This window comes from Protopterus annectens, chromosome 5.part0, assembly GCF_019279795.1.
Source record: "Protopterus annectens isolate FY-2018-M chromosome 5.part0, PAN1.0, whole genome shotgun sequence".
Taxonomy (NCBI): domain Eukaryota; kingdom Metazoa; phylum Chordata; order Ceratodontiformes; family Protopteridae; genus Protopterus; species Protopterus annectens.
The window spans coordinates 1876970276-1876991856 of record NC_056735.1 but is presented as its reverse complement, the minus strand read 5'-3'; the positions used below and the strand labels follow the sequence as shown (position 1 = coordinate 1876991856).

General features: G+C 40.3%; 1 protein-coding gene across 1 annotated transcript in view; it reads right to left on the bottom strand.

The window, feature by feature from the left end:
• DGKH (diacylglycerol kinase eta) overlaps positions 1-21581 on the bottom strand; it is a 1992493-nt gene that overhangs the window by 869807 nt on the left and 1101105 nt on the right. The window contains exon 6 of the mRNA XM_044071702.1: positions 9831-9937. Within this exon, the coding sequence (XP_043927637.1) occupies positions 9831-9937 (107 nt within the window). The remainder of the gene's footprint in view (positions 1-9830; positions 9938-21581) is intronic.

Sequence of the window (21581 nt, the reverse complement as noted above, 5' to 3'; positions counted from 1 at the left end):
ACCATTCCCTATCGCTATGAGGTAATACACCTCTTTATTTGGTTAGTGAATCTAACCAAACAAACTTTCTACCCTCACAAATAATATTTGGATCAGTTTCTCTTATCCTCTTAGTTTTTAAATAAAGATAATTGAATAATATATTAAGATAATCTAATCAGCTAAAATATATAAATACATTCTTTACTCATCTTATTGTAATTCATTAATACTTATTTCTAATCAGGTTTCAAAAAGGTACAAATATTTAGATTAAGGTAGTATCATTTCAAAATAGTTTACGGTATTAATAAACATCATGTTAAACTCTATAACTGTATGTTGCATACATCTGTTGAAAACTATTTACTGACATTACTGTATAATACAATACCATTGTTGTGTAAATGTTTTAGACTACTCAAGTCCGAAACCAGTGTTTAAATTAGTATTTGCAAAGTCATATTGGAATAAAAACATGAATAGTTCTGAAACCACATCATATTTCATGTTTAACATAAACTGAAATGCAATACAATGTGCAAGTATATTAATATTTCTTTAGTAGACATTAAATATGTTCCTCTGATTGCATTTTTCAGCTTTTCAAAGACAATTCCCATGGCTGGAGACAACAAGATCAAAATTTAGACATCTCCCTTATCCAAGAGACTACTTATAATGTTACTTGATTGAGTGTTTTGTTGTTAACACTTCTATCAACTTTCAGAGGGACTTTGTATAATCAAAATGACACGGTACAGAGGTAAAACTACAGTGCACTTGACCACATTTTCAAAGCAAACATCTATGTATATCACATATTAACTCTTACAGCTTAGACTGACACTTAACCAGTGAGTTTATCTGCTGACAATAAGTGCTGGAGATATAATTTTGGCTTACTTAACACCAGTAATTTAATCTTATGACTGAATAAAAGTTTAGAATTAAACATCCGGAGCTTCTCATTATAGTATTTAAAAAGTATACTGGAGAACATATCAAAATAATGGAAGCTGCTAAGATTTAAACTATTATGTATGAAAATGTTACAGGTTAAAATTCCTAACCCACTTTGCAGTAAATAGACAAAATGTATTTAAACTATGGGGTAATACCTTTATTACATCAAAAAGGTGTTTAAGAAGCTTATTTTTCCTCTAACATCAGAGGATAGCTATGGTGATCTATGCACTGCAAGAGTATTATTTATCCTGGTAATTGCTTTATGACTGTATATAGAAATATTTAATTCAAATAATTAACTGGCATTACAACAATGTTTCTCAGAAAAGTTGTTTTACAGTTAATGACTAGATAGAATGCATCATTGAGAGGATACACTTATCAAATGTCAAGTGCTTTAGCTATAACATAAGTGTTAAGTGTCCCCTCGAATTAATCCCTGATGAATTTACTGCTTACTAAACTTGCAGACTAATATTGGCGTCTTTTCATGTAGTCATATTGGAACATGAAAATACAGGTCTGCTGATCAGGAACAATCAGGCTCTCAACTGCTAGACAATGCTATACATTTGTCTGCAGAAAGGTTTGAGAATTACAGTTGCATTGTCAAGCATTTTTGTTTACACTAACAGTAACATGATATACCCACATACACTAGTATTGTGTCATTCTTGATAATGTAAAAAGCCAGGTAATATTATAAGAAGAGTGAAGACATAGCCAGGTAATATAATAAGAAGAGTTCAGCCGCAGTCATTATTCAGATGAGTAAATGGGAACAGCATGAGCCATCTAAGGAAGCATAGCTCGCTGAGCACCTGCCACAATGTATGTTCCTAATGCATGGTAACTTAGTAATAAATTAGGGTGTGGGCTAAGCCTTTCCCTCTTTTACTCAAATTGGATTTAAGACGCTGTCCAAATCGATTCTCAGCTAGAGCGTCTTCTGCGTGGAGACGTGTGAATGGGCCTACCTTCGTTGAAGGTTGTGCATCAGGGTTGGTAACTCGGCACGTAAAAATCAACTACCAATCATTAGTGGACCAGAGTTCCGCTGTGGTGACCCCTAACCAGGAAAAGCCGAAAGAAGAAGACTACATGTGTGTAGAACACAGATGCTGCGACAAAGTTCAAACCTATATGTGGTATAAATATTGTATAACTGACACATTGGGTTAAATCCTCTGTTATTATGTTACTTATTATAGTTGTTTATATGATTATTGCTTTTACTTTTTCTATCTAGTATATTATACTGTTATTTAAATGCTTGATTTGCTAAATGTACATTTAATGTACATTGTTGCATCCCATTTGTCCACTTGAGGGCATATTTTGGTAGCAGGACATTAGTAGTATTTTGTAGGAGCACCAGTGTGGCAAATGGCAATTTTCCTTAAAATAAACCTGTCCGTTGCTTGACATTTACTAGTTTCTTTAGAGAATTTGTAAAAGAGCAGTGATTTTATTCGCTGATGATTAATTTCTGCTCTTTAAACTCTGCTGTACAAAACATAGTAAGGGATAGCTAAAATGTCTAGAAAACTAAACTGACAGAAAGACAAGCAGATATTCATGCTGCTTCTTCATGTAAGTAAGTGCTACCCTGGCATAGACTTGCCAGTGATCTGTTCAGAGATCAGCAATGTGAAGGGACGTGGCTTGACCAGCAGTGTTAAGGTGGGTGTGGCTTTTTGAGGGGGCAGCAGTCTGGGAGATATGAATACAAATTTGAAAATCCTGGCTACACCCCTGCCCCATGGGTGCCGGTTAGGTTAACTGGGAGTTAAGATAAGTTTTCCTCATTAACATCTATGTGGTGTGGAATGTCACACCTCTAGCGGCCTATACAAATCTTGCATTCTAGACCATTTCTGAAAAATAAACTTAAGAAGCACAAGACAGACAAAAGTAAATATTTTGTGAACAATATTAAAACTATATACATAGCAATGTTATTAGTAAGTCATATTCTTCACAGTGATAATAGCTGGTGCATTCATAGTTCTCCTCCAAAAAAAGGAAGCCAATCTGGTGGTCCCCTATCATAACTGATGAAAAATAAGGTGAGTCCCAAGACTGGAAAAACTCCCTTATCAGCCTCAACAAAAAGTTGAGATTCCTCATCAAATCCTACAAAGCTAGCTATGAAAACAGAATTGCAGCAGATAGTAAAGACAACCACAAGGCCTTCTATAGTTATGTAAAGAATCTCCACGACAATACCCAGATTTGCTCAGAGCTGTTGCACAATGGCACCTCCTATACCGAGCCAACAGATATTGTCAATATACTGGCCGACACATTCAGTGCTAACTTTACCCCTCTCTCCCCCACCAAAGGACCAATCACAATATCAGTAGTTTGCCAGGCACCCAGTATTATTGCTGCACAGGTTAAAACAGCACTGTCCAAGTACAAGAATACAGCTTCTATGGGACCTGACAATATCCCTGGCTGTGTTCTACATGAACTACAGAGTGAACTGGCACCTCACCTGTGTGCCCTGTTCAATCACAGCCTCACCTCAGGCTTTGTCCCTACTGAATGGTGCACTGCTACAGTCATCCCTCTCCAGAAAGGAGGAGCAACTACATACCCTGAGAACTATCTCTCCATTAGCCTGACAAGTCTGATATGCAAAGCTATGGAACACATCATCATGGACCTAATAAACAAAGATATAGGGAATCTCCAAACTCTGAATCCCACACAGTTTGGCTTTGTGAAGGGTAGATCATGCCTGCTCAATCTGGTTGACTTCTTTGAGTCAGTCACCAAAGCTGTGGATGAAGGCAAGGTGGTTCATACAGCCTACCTTAATCTGGCCAAGACCTTTGATACCATTCCCCACTTAGGAATCTCAGAAAAACTCACTAAGCTAGGCATCAACCTCTATATCACTAGGTGGATTGCAAATTGGCTCACAGATAGAACCCACAGTGTGAAGGTAGCTGACTCCAAGTCAGACTGTTGACTAGTCACGAGTGGAGTCCCACAGGGTTCGGTCCTGGGTCCTCTCCTGTTTGGTATCTACTTCTCTGAAGTCCAGGCCAACACGAAGGGGCTCTGGCTGACAAAGTTCACAGATGACTGCAAGTTGGGAGTCATAATTAACTCCCCAAGTGATGTTGACATCCTACAGAAAGGCCTCATGGAGACCAGTGACTGGTGTCAGAACTATGGCCTTAAGCTCAATGCCAAAAAATGTGTCATCATCCTCTTTGGGAAAAACCCAGTTCTCATGAATTACCACATTGATGGTAGTCCACTGAACACAGAAGGCATCATAAGAGGTCTGGGAACACAGGTTGACAGCAACCTCTCTTTTGAGCACCACATTGCCACTGTGGTCAGAAAGTCCTTCTATGTGGCACATCTCATTACTAAGCGTTTTGCATCCAGGAAGACAGAGGTCATTGTCTCCCTCTGCTCTTCCCTCATTAGGCCAATCATCGAGTACAATGCCCCATTTGACATGTACCTCACTAGACACCTACAACTGGAGAGGCTGAAAAAATACCTCACAAAGAGGATCTTAGGCCTTAAACACTTGTCCTATATGGAAAGACTCATAAAACTCCAACCATTCTCTGTCTCATATCGCCTACTTAGAGGTGATCTCTGCTTGACTTACAAAGCCATGTCTGACCCAGGTCTGTTAGAAATGCTACATCTAAAGAAATCCCAATCCCTCTGCACTACATGCTCCAGAGACCTCACCCTCATTACCACAAACAATAAAACAAGCTGAAGGGACAGGTTCATAACCCACAGACTGCCCATGCTATGGAATAGACTTCCCAGACATGTCAAGAGGTGTGCCTCAATGGCCCTCTTCAACAGAAATCTTGATGAGTGGATGGGAAATAGAAAATTCACCCCAGGGATCACTCCAGTGGCTCTACTTGACAGAGGCACTGGGAACTAAAGTCAGGTGGCATGATGCCAGGGTAATCCTATGGGCTAGGCTTGTAAAGGCTCCAGGGCTATTAGCCTAGGACACACCTATGAACCTATAAATACTGTAGTTCTGTAAATACTGTAATATGTTAGATTGCATGTTGTTGTGTCTTTCGGCTTTTCCCGGTAAGGGGTCGCCACAGCGGAACTCCGGTCCGCTAATGATTGGCAGTAGATTCTTACATGCCGAGTTGCCAGCCCTGACGCACAACCTTCCACGAAGGTACGCCCATTCACGCATGTCTCTACACAGAAGACGCTCTTGCTGAGAATCGAACCGGACAACGTCTTACTGTGAGGCGACAATGCTACTGCAGCACCACCACCGCAATATGTTATACAAACTTCAAATATATATTTTCTTAAACTTTCAAAAATAAATGGTCATATCTTGGAAACTATACTACCTAGGCCATTTTTGTTAACCAGGCATAAAGTTTCACATGACAAAAAGAAATTCCTCTGAGTACATATTTATTGAACTATTTACAGAAATATGAAAACATACGCATAATTGTATAATTAGCCATATAAATAACACTGAACATCTCTAAATATGGGAAAAGTACAGTGTTCATATCACAGACAGTTTTTTCAAGGCATCTAAGGTTTCATCTGATGTCTTCAGTTTCTAAAGCACTTGTTTTTTTAAATATTAAGTACATACGGAAATACTGTTTGTTTTCATAATTACTAGCAAACAGCTAGCAATATCTCAGGTATGTGATATACATATTCACTGACAATTAATTTTCTTGTTTCATACCATGCCCCTCAATAACATGTTGGGCTCTTAGCTATGAAAATATAAACATAAATATGAATAAGTGACAAATAAATGAATTTCTCTACTACAGGACACCCTAGCTTAACAACCATAGTGCCATTTTGTTAATAACCCTTTGCCCTTTCTAACACTGCCTTTTATTAGCTGATAAGTCACTTTGTTCAGGAAGCCAGGCCCAAAAAGGTTCTAGACGCTATAAGGAACAATGGGTGTGAACTGGTTCTATGCAAAAATGGCTTTAGAGGCTAGAGTGAATTAACAGATCTAAAGCTAACGGATAGGAAGTCATGAGATCAGTGAGTGAATGCCAGTCATCAGTAAAGCTTCTGTGAGGAAGCAGGTCATGTACATCATTCATTCGTTCATTTTAACAGTGCATATTCATAAACAAATACACATGTATGACATTATTTCAATATTAAACTTCTTTTGACACAAGCAGCAGGCTTTATGAATTTACTCTGCTTTTTCCTGACCTGCAGTGTGGTATACTTTTTACTGGGACTTATACCACACTGGATCCTGATGCAAGAGCAAAGTAACAGTAGGAACTGAGTAGTCCTGCTGCAAAACTTGAACTTTTGCATATTTTTTTAACAAAATTACACATTTTGCAGGCACTAACCCTCAAAAACAAGAGGTATACAGAAAAAGGAAAAGATTTAAAGCAAGAGAGTGCAGTACTGTCACATTTGGTAAACAAATCTCTCCCACTCCGAAATGAAAATGCAGTCAGAGATTTTGGAACTTGTGGCAATAAGTCCATCTCCTTTGACTTCCATATAGCAACAATAGTGAGGAAATTCTTCTGTTTAGTATAAGTACCATCTAAAAGCATACCATCCAGGTCAAACAAGTTATCAACCTTCTGTATACAGCCCTAATTAGACCAATTACTGAGCATAGCTTCCCTTCAGGATGTACCCTTCCTGACGTATTAAGCAACTGGAAAGGTCCTACAGATTTCTAACCTAGAATACTATTGGCTTAAAGTCCCTGAGCTACCAGGGCAGACCTGATGCACTAGCGCTTTATGCAGTTTCTTACAGGTTCTTGCAAGGTGATCTGTACCTTGAATTGCATGCCTTTACTGACCCTATTTCCCTTAATCTCCTCTGTATTCACAAGTCAAATAGCTCCACTAATACCAAACTATGGACAAAAATCTCCACCAGTACATAAATACAATGCGCCGGAGAGACAAACTTATTACTACACCATTTATAGAACAAACTTTTCCTGATATATTAGCAACGTTCAAATTAAACCTGGCTTTGGATGGGTACCCGCAAATTTAGTGTGGGACTGTCCTGCTTTTTTCCTTCTTGAAAAGAGGTGGTACAGCATGAGGGGGGATACTGGCATGGTATAAGTGGTGTTGAGACTAAACTGCCTGTATTTGCTATGATCCTATTCATTACCAAGAAACGCACCGGTTATCTGCAAGATCACAACGTGCTGTAACTAGCAGGAGTAATGGTTCTTCTTTCATCTGAGCTAAACAAATCTTAATACTAAAGTCATTTCCTCGTCCTTCACCAGCTATAATCTTGACTCTAACTGAACTATAACTTAATATCAGCCACAATACAAATTTCCACAAAGCCTCCTTCTATCTTCTCCCACCCATTCTCTTTTCTAATTGCATCTCCAGCAGCGTCAGTAACCCACTGGTCCAAACAAAACAATTTCATTTTCTTAACAGACCTAAACTGCCTCAGTCCACCATCGTATTAACATACTAGGTTTTACAATATAACCAAAATAGTTATCTGATCCACTGACAAAGAAAATCCTTACATAAGTGACCACTCCTGAAATAGTCCACCTCTGTTCAAATTCTACCTAATATTAAATGCAGCTGCTGTTCTAATGTCTCAAACTGGTCCTGTAAAGTACCCATCCCCTACTACCTTCTGTCAAACATTCTCACATTCCAAAGACATTCTTTATCAAAACCTGGCTGCTATCAACCAGGACCCTGTCTTCTTATACTTTAGCCATGTTACATCTGTTAATCACTTTTACCAACAACTACTTTGTAAACAGGATTCTCTATATCTGTAAAGCAAATGGAAATATTGTGGCAGTCACTCCCTTTGGCCAGCAACAGAAACCAAACACCTTATGAGGCACATGGACAAAGTTTAGAAACAATGGAACATAACCACCAATTTAAGCATGCTTGCACAGACTTCAGACTCATAAAAAGCAAATTAGACTGGCAATGAAATCTGCCAAAGCAACCCATGTTAGAAACTGGCATACTATATCATCATAACTCAAAACAAATCAAAATAGATGAACTTAAAAAAAATTACATTTCCCCATACTCTTCTCCTAATATAAATGCTGATATCTTAAAGGACTTACCCCATCCAAATGACCTCTTTTCATCTGTGCACTTAGCCATATTCAACTTGTACAAAACTACAGCTGACCCACATCAGCCCTTCTCCAACATGCAATCATCCCCTTAACCCCAACCCCCTCGCAGGATAGTCTCAACCCCCCTCAATATCTCAATAGTAATAGCATTTCAAAGGAGCCATTTTCAAGCTGTTTTCTATTATCACCACCAGAGCTCACCCTCATCCATTAAAAAATAATCTACCTTTTTTGACCTGTAACACTTACCTATAACCTTTTTCTTAATTCAACATAATTCCTTCATTTGGGAACTCCACTACCATTACCCCCTACCAAACTACCCAAAATATCGTACCCACCTTCCAGAAAAACTCTGCAGATCAAAGTGCTATACTCCCTCATCAAAAACTAATCAGGAAGAAAATATTCCATCATATCCTTCTGTTCTGTACCCTTAAAAACTGCCAGCAAGGTTTCAAACTATTCTGCTGTACCACCCAGCATTGTATAGTGTAACTGATCAAATGAATGCTAATTCCGACAAAGGACTGCCCACCACAGTCTTCATCAACTTAAGAAAATGCTGGTCTTGCAGGCATCTCTTCCTCAGCACTTGCTTCTCCTGTAATGCTGACACCTAGTTCAAGGACAAGTATTCAGCACAGGGTTTGATTCCGCCAGCCTCCATTTACCTATTGTGAGACTCTAAGCAAGTCACTTAAACAGACAACAATGATGATGTATTCCTGAAATGGATCCCTTGCATCCATTGGGCTTACTCATTTATCAAATAAATAAAAATAAAAATAAAATATATAGCAGCTACATGATCACTATTCAAAATCAATTTTCACTGTCTTCCCATATGTTCTTACTATCTGGTCTTGCAGTATTCCATCTCTGATCACATTGTCTTTTTCCATTGCTTCACTAATAATCTCTCTGAGAATCTTCATTCTCTAAAACTCATAGTTTATGCAGATGATCGCCTCATTCTCAAAAAAAGAAAAAAAAATCACTCTGCTGACCACATCCAACCAAACTTTTATGATCCATGTTGATGTCAATATCTTGGAATTTACTTAGACCCTTTACCTCTCCTTTGTGGACTTTCAGACATGGCTGAGTCCTGTTCAGAGTCAAATCTCTTATAAAGTTACATGCCAACAAGCTACTAGAAGTAGACCAAAGAGAAGAAATTAGTTGTACAAGTACTAAAATGTTACATGCTGCAGTAAAACTAGAAAACTGATGGGAAACATGCTAATAAGCAGATACAGGAATAGTTTTTCAAAAGCTAAGTGTATCTACAAAATGGTAAATCAGGTCTGCAGCAATCTACTAGAATTACTATCCCAGCTGGCAACCATCCCAGGATATAGCAAAACTGTGGCTCACGCTCTACAGCAAATGTGAGAATCTTCCATACCAGACAGACTGCTACAACTCAGCATGAATTTAGAAAATCTGGAACAGCTGAAATAAAACTGGTCTGACATGCAATGAAAATACATATCCCACAGATGTAACAACATTCTGAGACACATTTCAAATAAACAGGTATTACAACAAATGGCATGTCATTATTTATTGAGCCACAAACTCTGTACCATTTCAGCAAAGAAAAGGACAGCTCCTGCTGATCTACTGGTGAACACATTTAAAATGATCTCAAGAAAATGACCGTATGAAATGCTACAGCTAACAAAACTTCAGCTTGATGCACTTAAGAATGTTAACAAGAATGATGGATACCTACCCCATCTTCATCTTCAATGATGTCCCTTCCAATGGAAGCCAGAGTGGTCCACTTGCAGTTATTTATTGCCCTGACTGCACATCGTTTATGTGCTTTGAACTTGCAAACTGAAAAATAAGAAGGAACTTAGTGTTATGCACAGACTTCTAACCATTTCATTTTCATTGTCATCCAAAAGTACATTCTGTAAGACCAGAAATAAAAGTTTTATTAGTCCTGCAAATCAGATACCACACTGGAGTAAGATAGCAGATTCAACCTACTTAGTCATAACAGCAAGACTGCTTAAGTAATCTGAGATAGAGGGGCTAGTCTCCAGAGACATTTGGTAGGGTTGCAGGGTGAACAGACAGGAGGATGTTGAATAAAATTTAAACTTTTGAAGAGGGAAATCAAAAGTAAGGAGAGCTGATCACAAGGCAGGCAGGGAAGGAAATGTATCATGTGCTTATACTTCCCCAAAGTTGGATTATGCAACACAATATAAACATGCTGAGGTGAAGGCCAACATAAAGCTGGAATACAGATCGAAGAGCTTAGACTGCACAAGTGCTAAGGTCATCTTTTTAATGAACAAGGCACTGGTAAGGCCACTATTAGGGTACTGAGGTCAGCTCTGTTGGCTATGCAAAGGAATGTGTTAGAACAGAACAAAGCATGCAAGAGAATTACTGAAATGGTGAGAAAAGGAGGCACTGCCGTGGGGACAGACGTGGACAGCACGTTATGCGCATAATGGAGGAGAAAAGAAAAAGTGGTATCCAGTGAAGGTGGCTCACATGACAGGACAGATGGACAGTCAGATGGCGTGGGTTTACAGGGCACACTACTGCACTGGGTAACACACATACCACTGGTTTTCTTTGACACCTGCTCTGTATACTCGTAAAACAGCCTACCAGCCAGCACTAGACTCCACAGATCAGGCCAGCTGCATTTTATGTTTTTGTTTTATATATGACCGACTATCATTAGCAAATGGACTGCTCTTATCATGCCTCTGCCTATCCATGACTACCTTAAAGTCATATTGGCTGAACTCACTTGTAAATGTTTTTCTGACAAAACGCAGAATGCATTTCAGAACTCCATATTTTATTCAAAGGGAACTCATAACAGCAGAATTCTTATACCTCCACAGTCTGATTGCCTGTTGTACTTAGTGTTATGTAGCCCAATTTCAAATCCGAGAGAGTCACACCAAGTATAACACTGAAGTAATATAAAAGTAATGTAATGACTTTCAAGTTATGAGAGGCAATATAACACAAATACAAAAATGACACAATGGCTAGAAAACAAGATATACAACAACTTTATTTAAACATGCAGAATAACTTACTGAAGTTACTTTCTAGAAGGGGTGTGTAAACTGTAAAACTGGGCATATATATGTAAGAGATCAGTCAGGGGTTTGTGGCAGGTGACTAAAGTAAGCAGGAATGACAAAATGAAGATGTGATGTACTGAATGAGTATGTAAGCAGGAGTTTAGGGACCAGAAACAAAATGTCATATCAAATTCTTCAGGCAAGAAAGGAATGATTAACGGTTTAAAATGAAGCCTATAGCTGGGGAAAAATGCACTTTCTTGTGATATTGAGCAAGGGAAGATGAAAAGCAGGGGAAAAAGTCAATGTCTGCAAATCAAGGATTTAAATTAAATTTAAGGAATGAGGAAGTCTGCTTTATTTCAGTGCAGTCTAAAATTGCATGTTGCTAGCATCTTTCCTTAGACTAATAGCTACATACAGAGCTAGAGCTGGAGCAGGAGACTTTGGCATCCTAGGTAACACACCTATTCCCTCCCCCCACACACTTTCTATTGGTTATCAATATTGGTTAAGTTGTAAATTGACAGATTTTTAGGATTTGTTTTAAAGTTTTCGAGCTGTCATTAAGAGATAATCAGTTTCAGCAGACTAAAATTTTAGATTTTTATTGTAGTTAAAAAAATTGACATTTTTTAAATGTTCACTGATCCCTACAAGTTGTCACCAGTGACACCCCACCATTCCTTTGGCACTGTCAACTTGGCTGAGGATTGGCTGTGGAAGCCACATGTGAAAGACATGTCAGTTGTCAGGAAGTTCAGGGTGATTTTCTTTTTTTTGTAAATAGCCGGAACTTACACTACTGTCTGATTCTAAAGTATAACTCTAAGGTTTGCATGCGGATTTAACAATTCTGTGTGTTTTAAAACATATGCCAGAAAAGGGGTTCAGCTGTGGTAAAAACAGTGAAGCCTGAGAACAAATCTGAAAAATTGGTAACTTAAAAACACTTTGGATCAGAGTGCGGGTGAAATGGTAGTCACAACAGATGGGCAGAAAAACATATTAAGAAAAGAAAAAAATGATTTGACCAAAAGGGAATAAGTGAAAATAGCCTTTTTAAATGCTAATAGTACCATTTATAGATTTTTAAACCAGGTTTGCAATCTAATGAGCTTCTAAAAGTTTGACTAACATAACCGCATGACTGTCTTTTAAGAAATGACTGAGTTTATGTGTACAAAAATAATGGTGGACTGCATATTGTTTGACAGGGAGTGGCAGCCTGTTCCCTACAATCTAGGCATGTCATAAACCAGTTTCTGTTTCTCCTACTCTTTTAATTAAGTTTTAGTAGCAATTTACCTGATGTGTCAGCCCAATGGACTTTTTTCAAACACAGTGTTTAAAAAAAAAAAAAGCTGGGCCCACTGATGCCTTAAAGATCAGATAATGATTACCTGTTAGGAGCATCTTAAAAAGCAAGACACTGAGATCACAGGATCATAGGATCATACGAGATTACTTGGCTAATGGCCCCAGGGTCCTTACAAGCATAGCAAATTTCAAACTGTGTCCCCAAGGGTGTCTGGTTCAAGCAGACACTAAAATCAGCACCTATTGCCCCTATACAAGAGGCACACAGTTGGAAATCCGGGATGAATTTCTGGTTACCTATCCAATCATCCAAATTATGCTTAAATATGGCCAATGAGGGGCTTTGTTCAACATGAATAGGAAGCTTGGTCTAAACATGAGGCAAATTCCAGAAGACAAATCTGTCTCTCCAACAAGTTGTTTTGATGTCACATACCAGGTTAAGGTCCTTTGAGCTAGTGACTCATGACATTTAACTTGCGAATGTGCTGCAGCATTTCCATTAATGGGAAATGCTGAGTCAGAGATTGCTCTATATGTAAGGCACAGGTCTCCTCTGAGCAGTCTGTATGACACTGAGTAAATTGACAATGATTTTAGTCTGTTCACATAAGACAGCTCTTGAAGACCCTGAATTTCCTTTGTAAGGACGCTTTGTGGTCTCTCCCATTGCTGCAGATGTTTGGAAAGGGACATAAGAAAGGGAGCATTGTTATCTATCATAGACCTGACCAGGGAAGAGTCAGGTGGGTTATAACCTCTTTTTTCTTGAGGCAATGCCCTTACTTATGAGATGAGGAATACAAAATGCCCTTCCTACCACTGTGGAGACATGGTGATCTAAGTTAAGGTTGCTGTCAACCTATGTGGCCAGATCTTTCACAACTGACTGTGTGCTTAGGGTTTTGCTATTGATGTGGCAGTTTGCAGAAACATCACCCTTACCAAAGGGGATGACAATGCATTGTTTTGCATTAAGATTAAGACCATGACTTTGGCACCAGTCATTAGTCTGCATAAGACCTTCTTGCAGGATGTTGACATCACTAGGGGTTTCAATGATCACTCACAGTTTGCAGTCATCAGCAAACTTTGTCAGCCACAATCCTTTAGTTTTAGCCTGTACTTCGGAGAAGTAGATTCCAAACAGTAGGGTCCCACAACTAATCCCTGTAGAACACCACTGGTTATGGCTCTGCTGGAGGAAGTGGAGAACCCTATTTTGACCACATGAGTTCTATCAGTGAAGCAATTTGCAACCCACCTGAAAATATATGGGTTGATACCCAGCTGGGTGAGTTTATCAATGATGCCTGAGTGGGCAATTGTGTCAAAGGCCTTGACTAAGTCTAGGTAGGCTGTATGCACAGATTTGCACTCATCTAGGGCTTTGCTGACTGTCTTAAAGACGTCTACCAAGTTTAACAGGCATGATCTCCCCTTGACAAAGCCAGACTGGGTGGAATCAAGCATTTGGAGATTTCCTACATCTTTAAGGTCCTTGATGATTTGTTCCCTGGCCTTGAAGATAAGGCTGGTCAGGCCAATGAGTCTATAGTTCCCAGGGTCTGTGGATGCACCTCCTTTTTTGCAAAGGGATAATGGCAGCTGTTTTCCATTCTGCTGGGATGAAGCCAGTGCTTAGGCTGTGATTGAAAACCGTGCTCAATGGTGATGGAAATTCCTGTTTTAACCCTTGTAGAACACAGCCCGAGATGTTGTCTGGTCCTATAGAGGCTGTATTTTTTGCCTTGGAGAGGGCATTAAAAACTTATTCCATGGAGCTACTAGGTGGGGGACAGGTGTTAGGGATGCTTTGGGGTATATGTGCCAGAGATAGAGAGTGAAGTTTTCACTGAACCTGTCAGCCAGCAGGTTTGATATATCCACAGATTCTATATATGCAGTACCATTAACTACAAGTTCAGCGCAAATCTGGGCCTTACCTTTGAGGTTATGGATGTAACTAAAGAACGCCTTGTGGTTATCCTTAGTTAGGGAAGATAATTTGGATTTGTAGTTAGCTTTGAAGGACTCCACTAGGAGTCTTATTTGCTTTTTAAGCTCAGGAGAGAGTGTTTCCAGTTTTGAGACCATTCCTTCCTACTCTTAGACAGCAGCTTCTGTGTCTATTGTATAGCCTATTAATGGCAGTTGTCAACCAGGCAGGTCTGTTTTTCCTTAAAGATCTTGCTTTGGTTCTATCAGGTATGGCAGAGTCACTACAATTGTAGAGTTGCTTGTATAAAGTATTGGTGTATGTTCCATTTGTGTGTGTGCGGGGGGCTATGAAGCTATTTATGCCATCACATAAGAGGTTGTAATTGGCCTTGGAGAAGTTTTTTAGTCTAGTTGTTGCTAAGGGGGGGGGGGGTCTTATGTTACAGTAACTTTAGCAAGACTGATTTGTGGTCAGATCTCACCAGGGATGGCCACACCCTTGGGGTGGTGCAGCGGTCCCCCATGTTGATGAGCACCAGGTCCAGGATGTTTGAGCTCCTTCTGAGTGCATCACCAGCTTGTCCAGGGCATTGGAGTTAATGAACTGGGAAGTAGTCTGAGTGGATGTCTTGATTCATGAAGGGGGTCCTATAGCTGGCAATGACCTGAAGAGGGGTCTTACCTACAGTCAATTGCACCTGAAGTAATTCAAGGGAATTGTGCTGTTTAACCAATCTAGAGGTGTATTTATCTCTAATGAATATTGATACATCACCTCCTTTAGTTCTCATATCTTCAGTTTGTGGTCTAAGCATGTGGAAGGAAATGTAACTTGACATAGCTGGGGTGCTCTCTTCAGCCTTAAACCAGGTCTCAGTGACTCCCTTAACCTATTTGTGCATCTTAAATTCTGTTGTGTCACTATTTTCTTTGAGAAAAACCTATGAACCACCTTTAGTTATAGGAGTTGTTCCATTATGTAAGAAAAAATGCAGTGTGCAACTGGCCAAATCAGACTCACTTTAAGTGACAGAGATACTCTTCTAGACTGGCCTTACATCCAATTTTACATTAGATAAGCTAAGTAAGACTGCCATAAGTATGTCTAGGTCCTTTACAATACTGTCTGCTTTGAGGAGTGCATATTCATTTGTCAAACTGCATATTTGCTGAACCACAACTCACTAAAGATCATCAAGTGAAACTCAACTCAGTGAACCTTAAAAATAAGTGCTAACATAGGTCTTAAGGAGGGTGGGAGCAAGTCATGTCTGCTCATTTGTGTTTCAGTAGATTTTCTTCATTGGGTTGCGACTCTGTGAACTGAAAATTTGAAGACATTAATGGCTCCTTGTTTTAACTGCATGACAACTAGCTTTGTTGTGAAAGATCACTGTTTTCTTCCAAAATGATACTTTACTTATTCTAACCATAAGTTCACAGATTAAAACTGTAGGAGGTAATAGCATTAAACAAAAGTTGTTTTCTTTTTCCAGGTGCAAGAGTCGAAAAGTACAGTACAAATAAGGTCCATTTCTAACACCTGACTCTATGAGAAATGCTACTGGAGCCCACCTGGGAATGGAATATGATGTAGCAGAAACTATTTTAAGAATTGTTCTTTCAAAATACTGATGTTTTACAAGCTAGTACAAGACAAACTACTGCTATAGGATTTAATGCATGACAACAGAGTAAAAAATAATAAATGCTTATCTTCATCATTTGTGAAGTAGGTAGGACTTTTTAATAATCTTAAGCACACTATCTGAGATCTTAAGATGAAGAAGGGAAAAGTGCAGACAAACTGGAGAACAGATAAGTGCTTATTAAAAAAGGAGAACTAGAGGAGGTTTATAATATACTTCAAGATCTGGTAAGATTTGTCATCATTAGATTATATTTTGCTTAACAATGATATGCATTGTAATGGAATATAGTTGAACATAGTGGAGTTCACTGATGATATATCATGAAAGCAAAAGTTCTTTTAATATAAGGTACCAACAGAATAAAGGTTTGTCATTTGGAAACCAGACCTCAAAAAAGAATGGCATATGAGCAAAAGGATAGCTAGGAAGATTCAAGACTGGATATGGGGTGAAATGATACTGATAAAAGCAAACGTAGTGAAAAAGTAATGAGACGTAGAAACAAATATTGTACAAAGACATATGAAAATATAAGAATGGTTGTTTTCCATTATAATGGGCTGAGATATTAAATTATTAAGAACAATGAATGGCAAAGAAAAAAGTACAGTTTTGTACCCACCATAAAGGTAGATGTTTGAGTGCTCATACAGCTGCAGTCATAACAGATGGGTTATCCTGCCATCAGGCGGGTCCTTGGTCGGCCGAATTCCAAAGTCTAGGTCCGGCGTCGGTTGTCGTCGCTTCTTCCCTGACGTCAGTGCGGCAGGGGTATAAAAGAGCCAGCCGACGCCATCTTCTTCAGTTTTTCTTGCCCCAGATGTCAGATGCCCCCAGAAGGAAGGCAAAACATAAATTTATGTAATCATCCAATATAGAATAATCAAAAAACAGTAGCTGCAAGCAAATACACCATAAAAGAATACCCCAAATAGGTTGTATGAGAAGGTGTTTGTCATAAGGCCTGTCCTAAGAGGGGATGGAGGGGGGAAAACTGGACTGCAGCTGTATGAGCACTCTAACATCTACATTTATGGTAGGTACAAAACTGTACTATGTTCATCGTGCATACAGCTGCAGTCATAACAGATGGGTAGAATCCCAAAGCTAAGTAGGGGTGGCAGGCACTAAGTGGAACTAGGAGAAGCAAGGATGCCCTGCAAGACAGCTGTGGCAAATCCCGCTCTAGATTTTGAGTATAGTGGAAGGTGATAGTGTTTGGAGAAAGTGTGCACTGAACTCCAAGTGGCTGCTTCCAAAATGTCCTTGGTAGGAACCCCCCTGAGGAAAGCTGCAGAGGTAGCTGTGGCCCTTGTGGAGTGGGACCTGATGCTTGAAGGCACAGCTTTTCCATGAAATGAGTAACAAAAGCGTATGCAGTGGGCTATCCATTTTGAGATGGTCTGTTTGGAGAGAGCCTTTCCTTGAGCACCTGTAGCATAGGACACAAAGAGTTGCTAGGATTTCCTGAATGGCTTTGTCCTGTCCAAATAATAACGTAGTTGTCTGTGAATATCCAAGGAATTCAGTAGTCTTTCCCCTTTGTTTTGTGGGTTAGGGTAAAAGGCAGGTAAGTGGATAGTCTGATTCAAGGCTACACTGGATACTACCTTTGGCATAAAGTGATGGAAAATGATGAACGGTTGCACAGCCATGAGGGCCTGTAGTTCCGAAACCCTGAATGCTGAGGTGATAGCCAGAAGGAAGGCTGTTTTCCATGACGAATATTGTAGTTCTGTTGAAGCAGCTGGCTCAAATGGAGGAAGAGTCAGTTTTTCCAATATGAAGGTGAGGTCCCAAGCAGGGACTGGTGGTTTCCTTGGGGGTTTTATATTCTTAGCCCCTCTTAGGAACTGTCTTAAGAGCGGATGAGAGAATAAAGGAGGATCTGTGTTGTACTGTGCAGAAATGGCTGAAGCATGGATTTTGATGGAGGAGAAGGAAAGTCCACTGTTTAACATCTCAGCTAGGTACTGTAATATTTGAGGTATATTTATTACCCAAGGATTCTGGTCCTTTTTCTGATTCCAGACACAAAACCGCTTCCATTTGGTGGAGTAGGCTTTTCTAGTGGAAGGTCTTCTGGCCTCCAAGATGACATCCTGCACCTCCTTGGAGAGGAGGGTCTGTTGTGAAATCAAGGGATTCTCCATGTGGCTAGATTTAGGGTTTTGAGCTGGCTGTGAATAGTTTTGAAGTTGTGCTGGGACAACAGAAGAGGCACTAGAGGTAGGATCCATGGTGGGGAATGCGTCAGGCTCTTCAGAAGTGGATACCAGTGTTGTCTTGGCCAGTCTGGAGCAATGAGAATCATTTTCGACCTCTCTGCTTTGGCTTTTAGTAGAACTTTGGGCAGCAGAGGGAGAGGCAGAAAGGCATAGACTGTCAATGTTGTCCAATTGAAGGAAAGTGCGTCCACTTTCCAGGCCTGTGGATGATAGGTCCTTGAGCAAAATTTTTTCAGTTGGTAATTTCTGTGGGTAGCAAAGAGATCTATGTCTGGCTGTCCCCATGCCTGAGTTATCTTTGCGAAAACTTGAGGATGCAACTTCCATTCATGTGGATCTCTCATATTTCTGCTTAGGCTGTCTGCCATTGTGTTTTCCTTCCCTGGCAGGAATTGTGCCTGAAGTTGTATTTGCAATTCCAGAGCTGTGTTCCAAAGGGTCATGGCTAGTCTTCACAGGGGGTATGAAAGAGTTCCCCCCTGTTTGTTTATGTACCACATCACTGTGGTGTTGTCTGTCCTTATCAATAGCTGGCCTGGATGCAGTAGGTCTTTGAAGGCCATAATAGCATTTTGTACTGCTAGCATTTCCTTTTGGTTGATGTGTAGGTGCTTCTCTTTTTGGGACCATTTTCCCTGAATGCACTGATCTTTCATGTGTGCCCCCCAGGCGTAGTCCGAGGCATCTGTTGTGATGATTTGATTTGCTTGAGGTATGCAGAAAGGGAGGATCTTTGTTTCTTTGGCATGCTTGAGCCCACCACAGAAATTCCTTTTGAAGACATGGAATGAGTGGTATAATTGTTTCCAAACTGTGGCTGTGTTGAGACCATAGGTTTTTTAGGTACCATTGAAGTTTCCTCATATGCAGCTTTGCACATGGGATCAGCAGGATGCAAGATTCCATGAATCCCAGAGCCTGCAGGACTTTCCTTGCAGTCAGCCTGGTGAAGGTTGCCATTTTGCTGAAGTATTGAGACAGTTGCCCTTGTTTGTCTGGCGTGAGGTAGGCCACCTGGGTGTTTGTATTCAAGCTGGCACCCAGGAAAATTATTGTTTGAGAGGGTATTAGTTTTGATTTCTTTTTGTTGACTGTGTATCCCAGAAAGTTCAACAGTCTTATTACAAACGCCAGGTGTTTCAGAAGTATGTCCTTGCTGTCCGCTTGGATCAGGCAGTCATCCAGATATGGGCATATTTGTATTCCTTGAAGTCTGCAGAAGGCAATTACTGATGCCAGGCATTTCATAAACACTCTGGGCACAGTAGATAAGCCAAAGGGCAATGCAGAGAATTGATAATGGGTTGAACCTGCAAGAAATCTGAGGTATCTTCTGCAATCTTGTCTGATAGGGACATGCAGGTATGCCTCCTTGAGGTCCAATGTTACCAGCCAGGACTCCTTGCCCAGCATGGGAAGAAGCTGCTGTAATGTGAGCATCTTGAATTTTGGTACCTGTAAATATGTGTTTAGGATGGATAGATCTAAAATAGGTCTCCAATCTTTGTCCTTCCTTGGTACCAGGAATAGTTGGGAATAAAACCCTTGACCTTGTTCTTTTGCAGGCACCTCTTGAATAGCTTTCATGTCCATGAGAGCTGAAATTTGTTTTTGTGCCTCTGCCCTTTGATTTTGTGGCAGGTTTGGCATGCCTCTCATTTTTGGAAGGGTGTGAAAGTGGAATCTGTAGCCTCTGTCTATAATGTCCAGGATCCATTTGTCTTTTGTGATATGCCAATCTTTTGAGAATAATGCCAGTTTTCCGCCTAAAGGTGCTGCCATTAAAGCTTTGCTTGGCAGGTAAAGGGGAAAGTCATTGTGTCTGCTTTCTGAATGACTGTGATCTATCTTCACCACCTCTTGGGGTAGGTGCTTGCCATTGCTTGGCTCTGAATGATCCTTGAGATTGCCCTCTACCTCTCGGTCACCTGTATCTGCCTCTTTGAGGTCTGTCCGTGGCTGGAAAGGACCAATTTTTTGAAGGCCAGTTTCTGCTGAAACATGGAGGTTGTACCTGCAGGAAATCTTTCACTGTTTGCATTGATCTCGCCTTTTCCTCCATTTTCTTTAGTACCTCCTCAACTTTAACACCAAACAATACATCTTTTTGAAGAGGTGCATCTAGTAATTTAGCTTTGACATGATCTGGTAAGGCTTGTTCTTTGAGCCAAGCATGTCTACGTATGACAGACCCTGTAACAGCAGCTCTACATGAGGCCTCTAACGCATCAAAACCACACTGCAAGGTATGTTTACCCACTTGCTCTGCACTATGCAACAAATCCTGCAACTCTTTTAAATCTGGTTGCTCAGGTTGTGTCATTTTGCTTTTCAACTCAGATAATAAAAATTGTTGATACTTTAACATATGGAACTGACAGTTTAATGCCCTCATGGTTAAAGTGGCCGAGGTATACACCTTTTCCCCCCACCTTTCTAAAGCTCTGGAATCTTTCTCTGAAGGTAATGGGTTTTTAGCAGTGGAGGCCTTAATTCCCTTGGGACCCTGTGAAATAGTTTCTGGGTCAGCAGTATGGCTCTTGTATAGGAACTGGTGTGAATCTGGAACCCAGTAATACCTATCAGGCTTAACAGGAGCCGGAGGTAAAGAATCTGGGTTGAGGTTGGCTTCTGTGTACACATTATCTAATATATCTAAGACAGGAGGGATAGCCAGAAGCCTATGCTGGGGGAGCAAGAGAAAATCCCTGAGCCTTTTCTTGGAATCTGAGTAATCTTGGCCTTCCCAGTGAAAGTGTTCCCTCAAGGTATGTAGGGTTTCCCCAAAAGAGTAGTCCTCAGAGGGAGAGACCAAGGAAATAGACTCCTCTGCATCAGAGTCTTCAAAAGGAGAATATGTATATTCCTGGTCCTCAGAATGTTCAGATGTTCAGAGGTAACAGAGGCTTGATCTGAGGAAGGGTAGTCTTCCTCTAATCTGGGCCTTTTGTCTGAGGGGGGTTGAGAACCCCTGATAAGAGTAATCAAATCCTCAGCCATTTTGAGCATCTGTTTTTTAGGCATGGGGCCTTGAGAGGGGGTCTGTGGTCCTTGTTTTTTAGTTTTCATGGCTGCTTTAGATTTTGTGAAAGCCTTAATAGAGAAGGAGGAAGGCCTGAAGACACCTTGAGAAATGGCAGGCCTGTCTAAACTCTGGGTTTCCCCGCCAAAAGTGACGTCGGTATCTGTAGTCGGAGTGGGGGCCGAGGAGCCTGTGACCTCGGGCAGAGAAGACACCGGTAATGAAGTGTCATCAGTAGTCAGGGGATGCGTAGGTGCC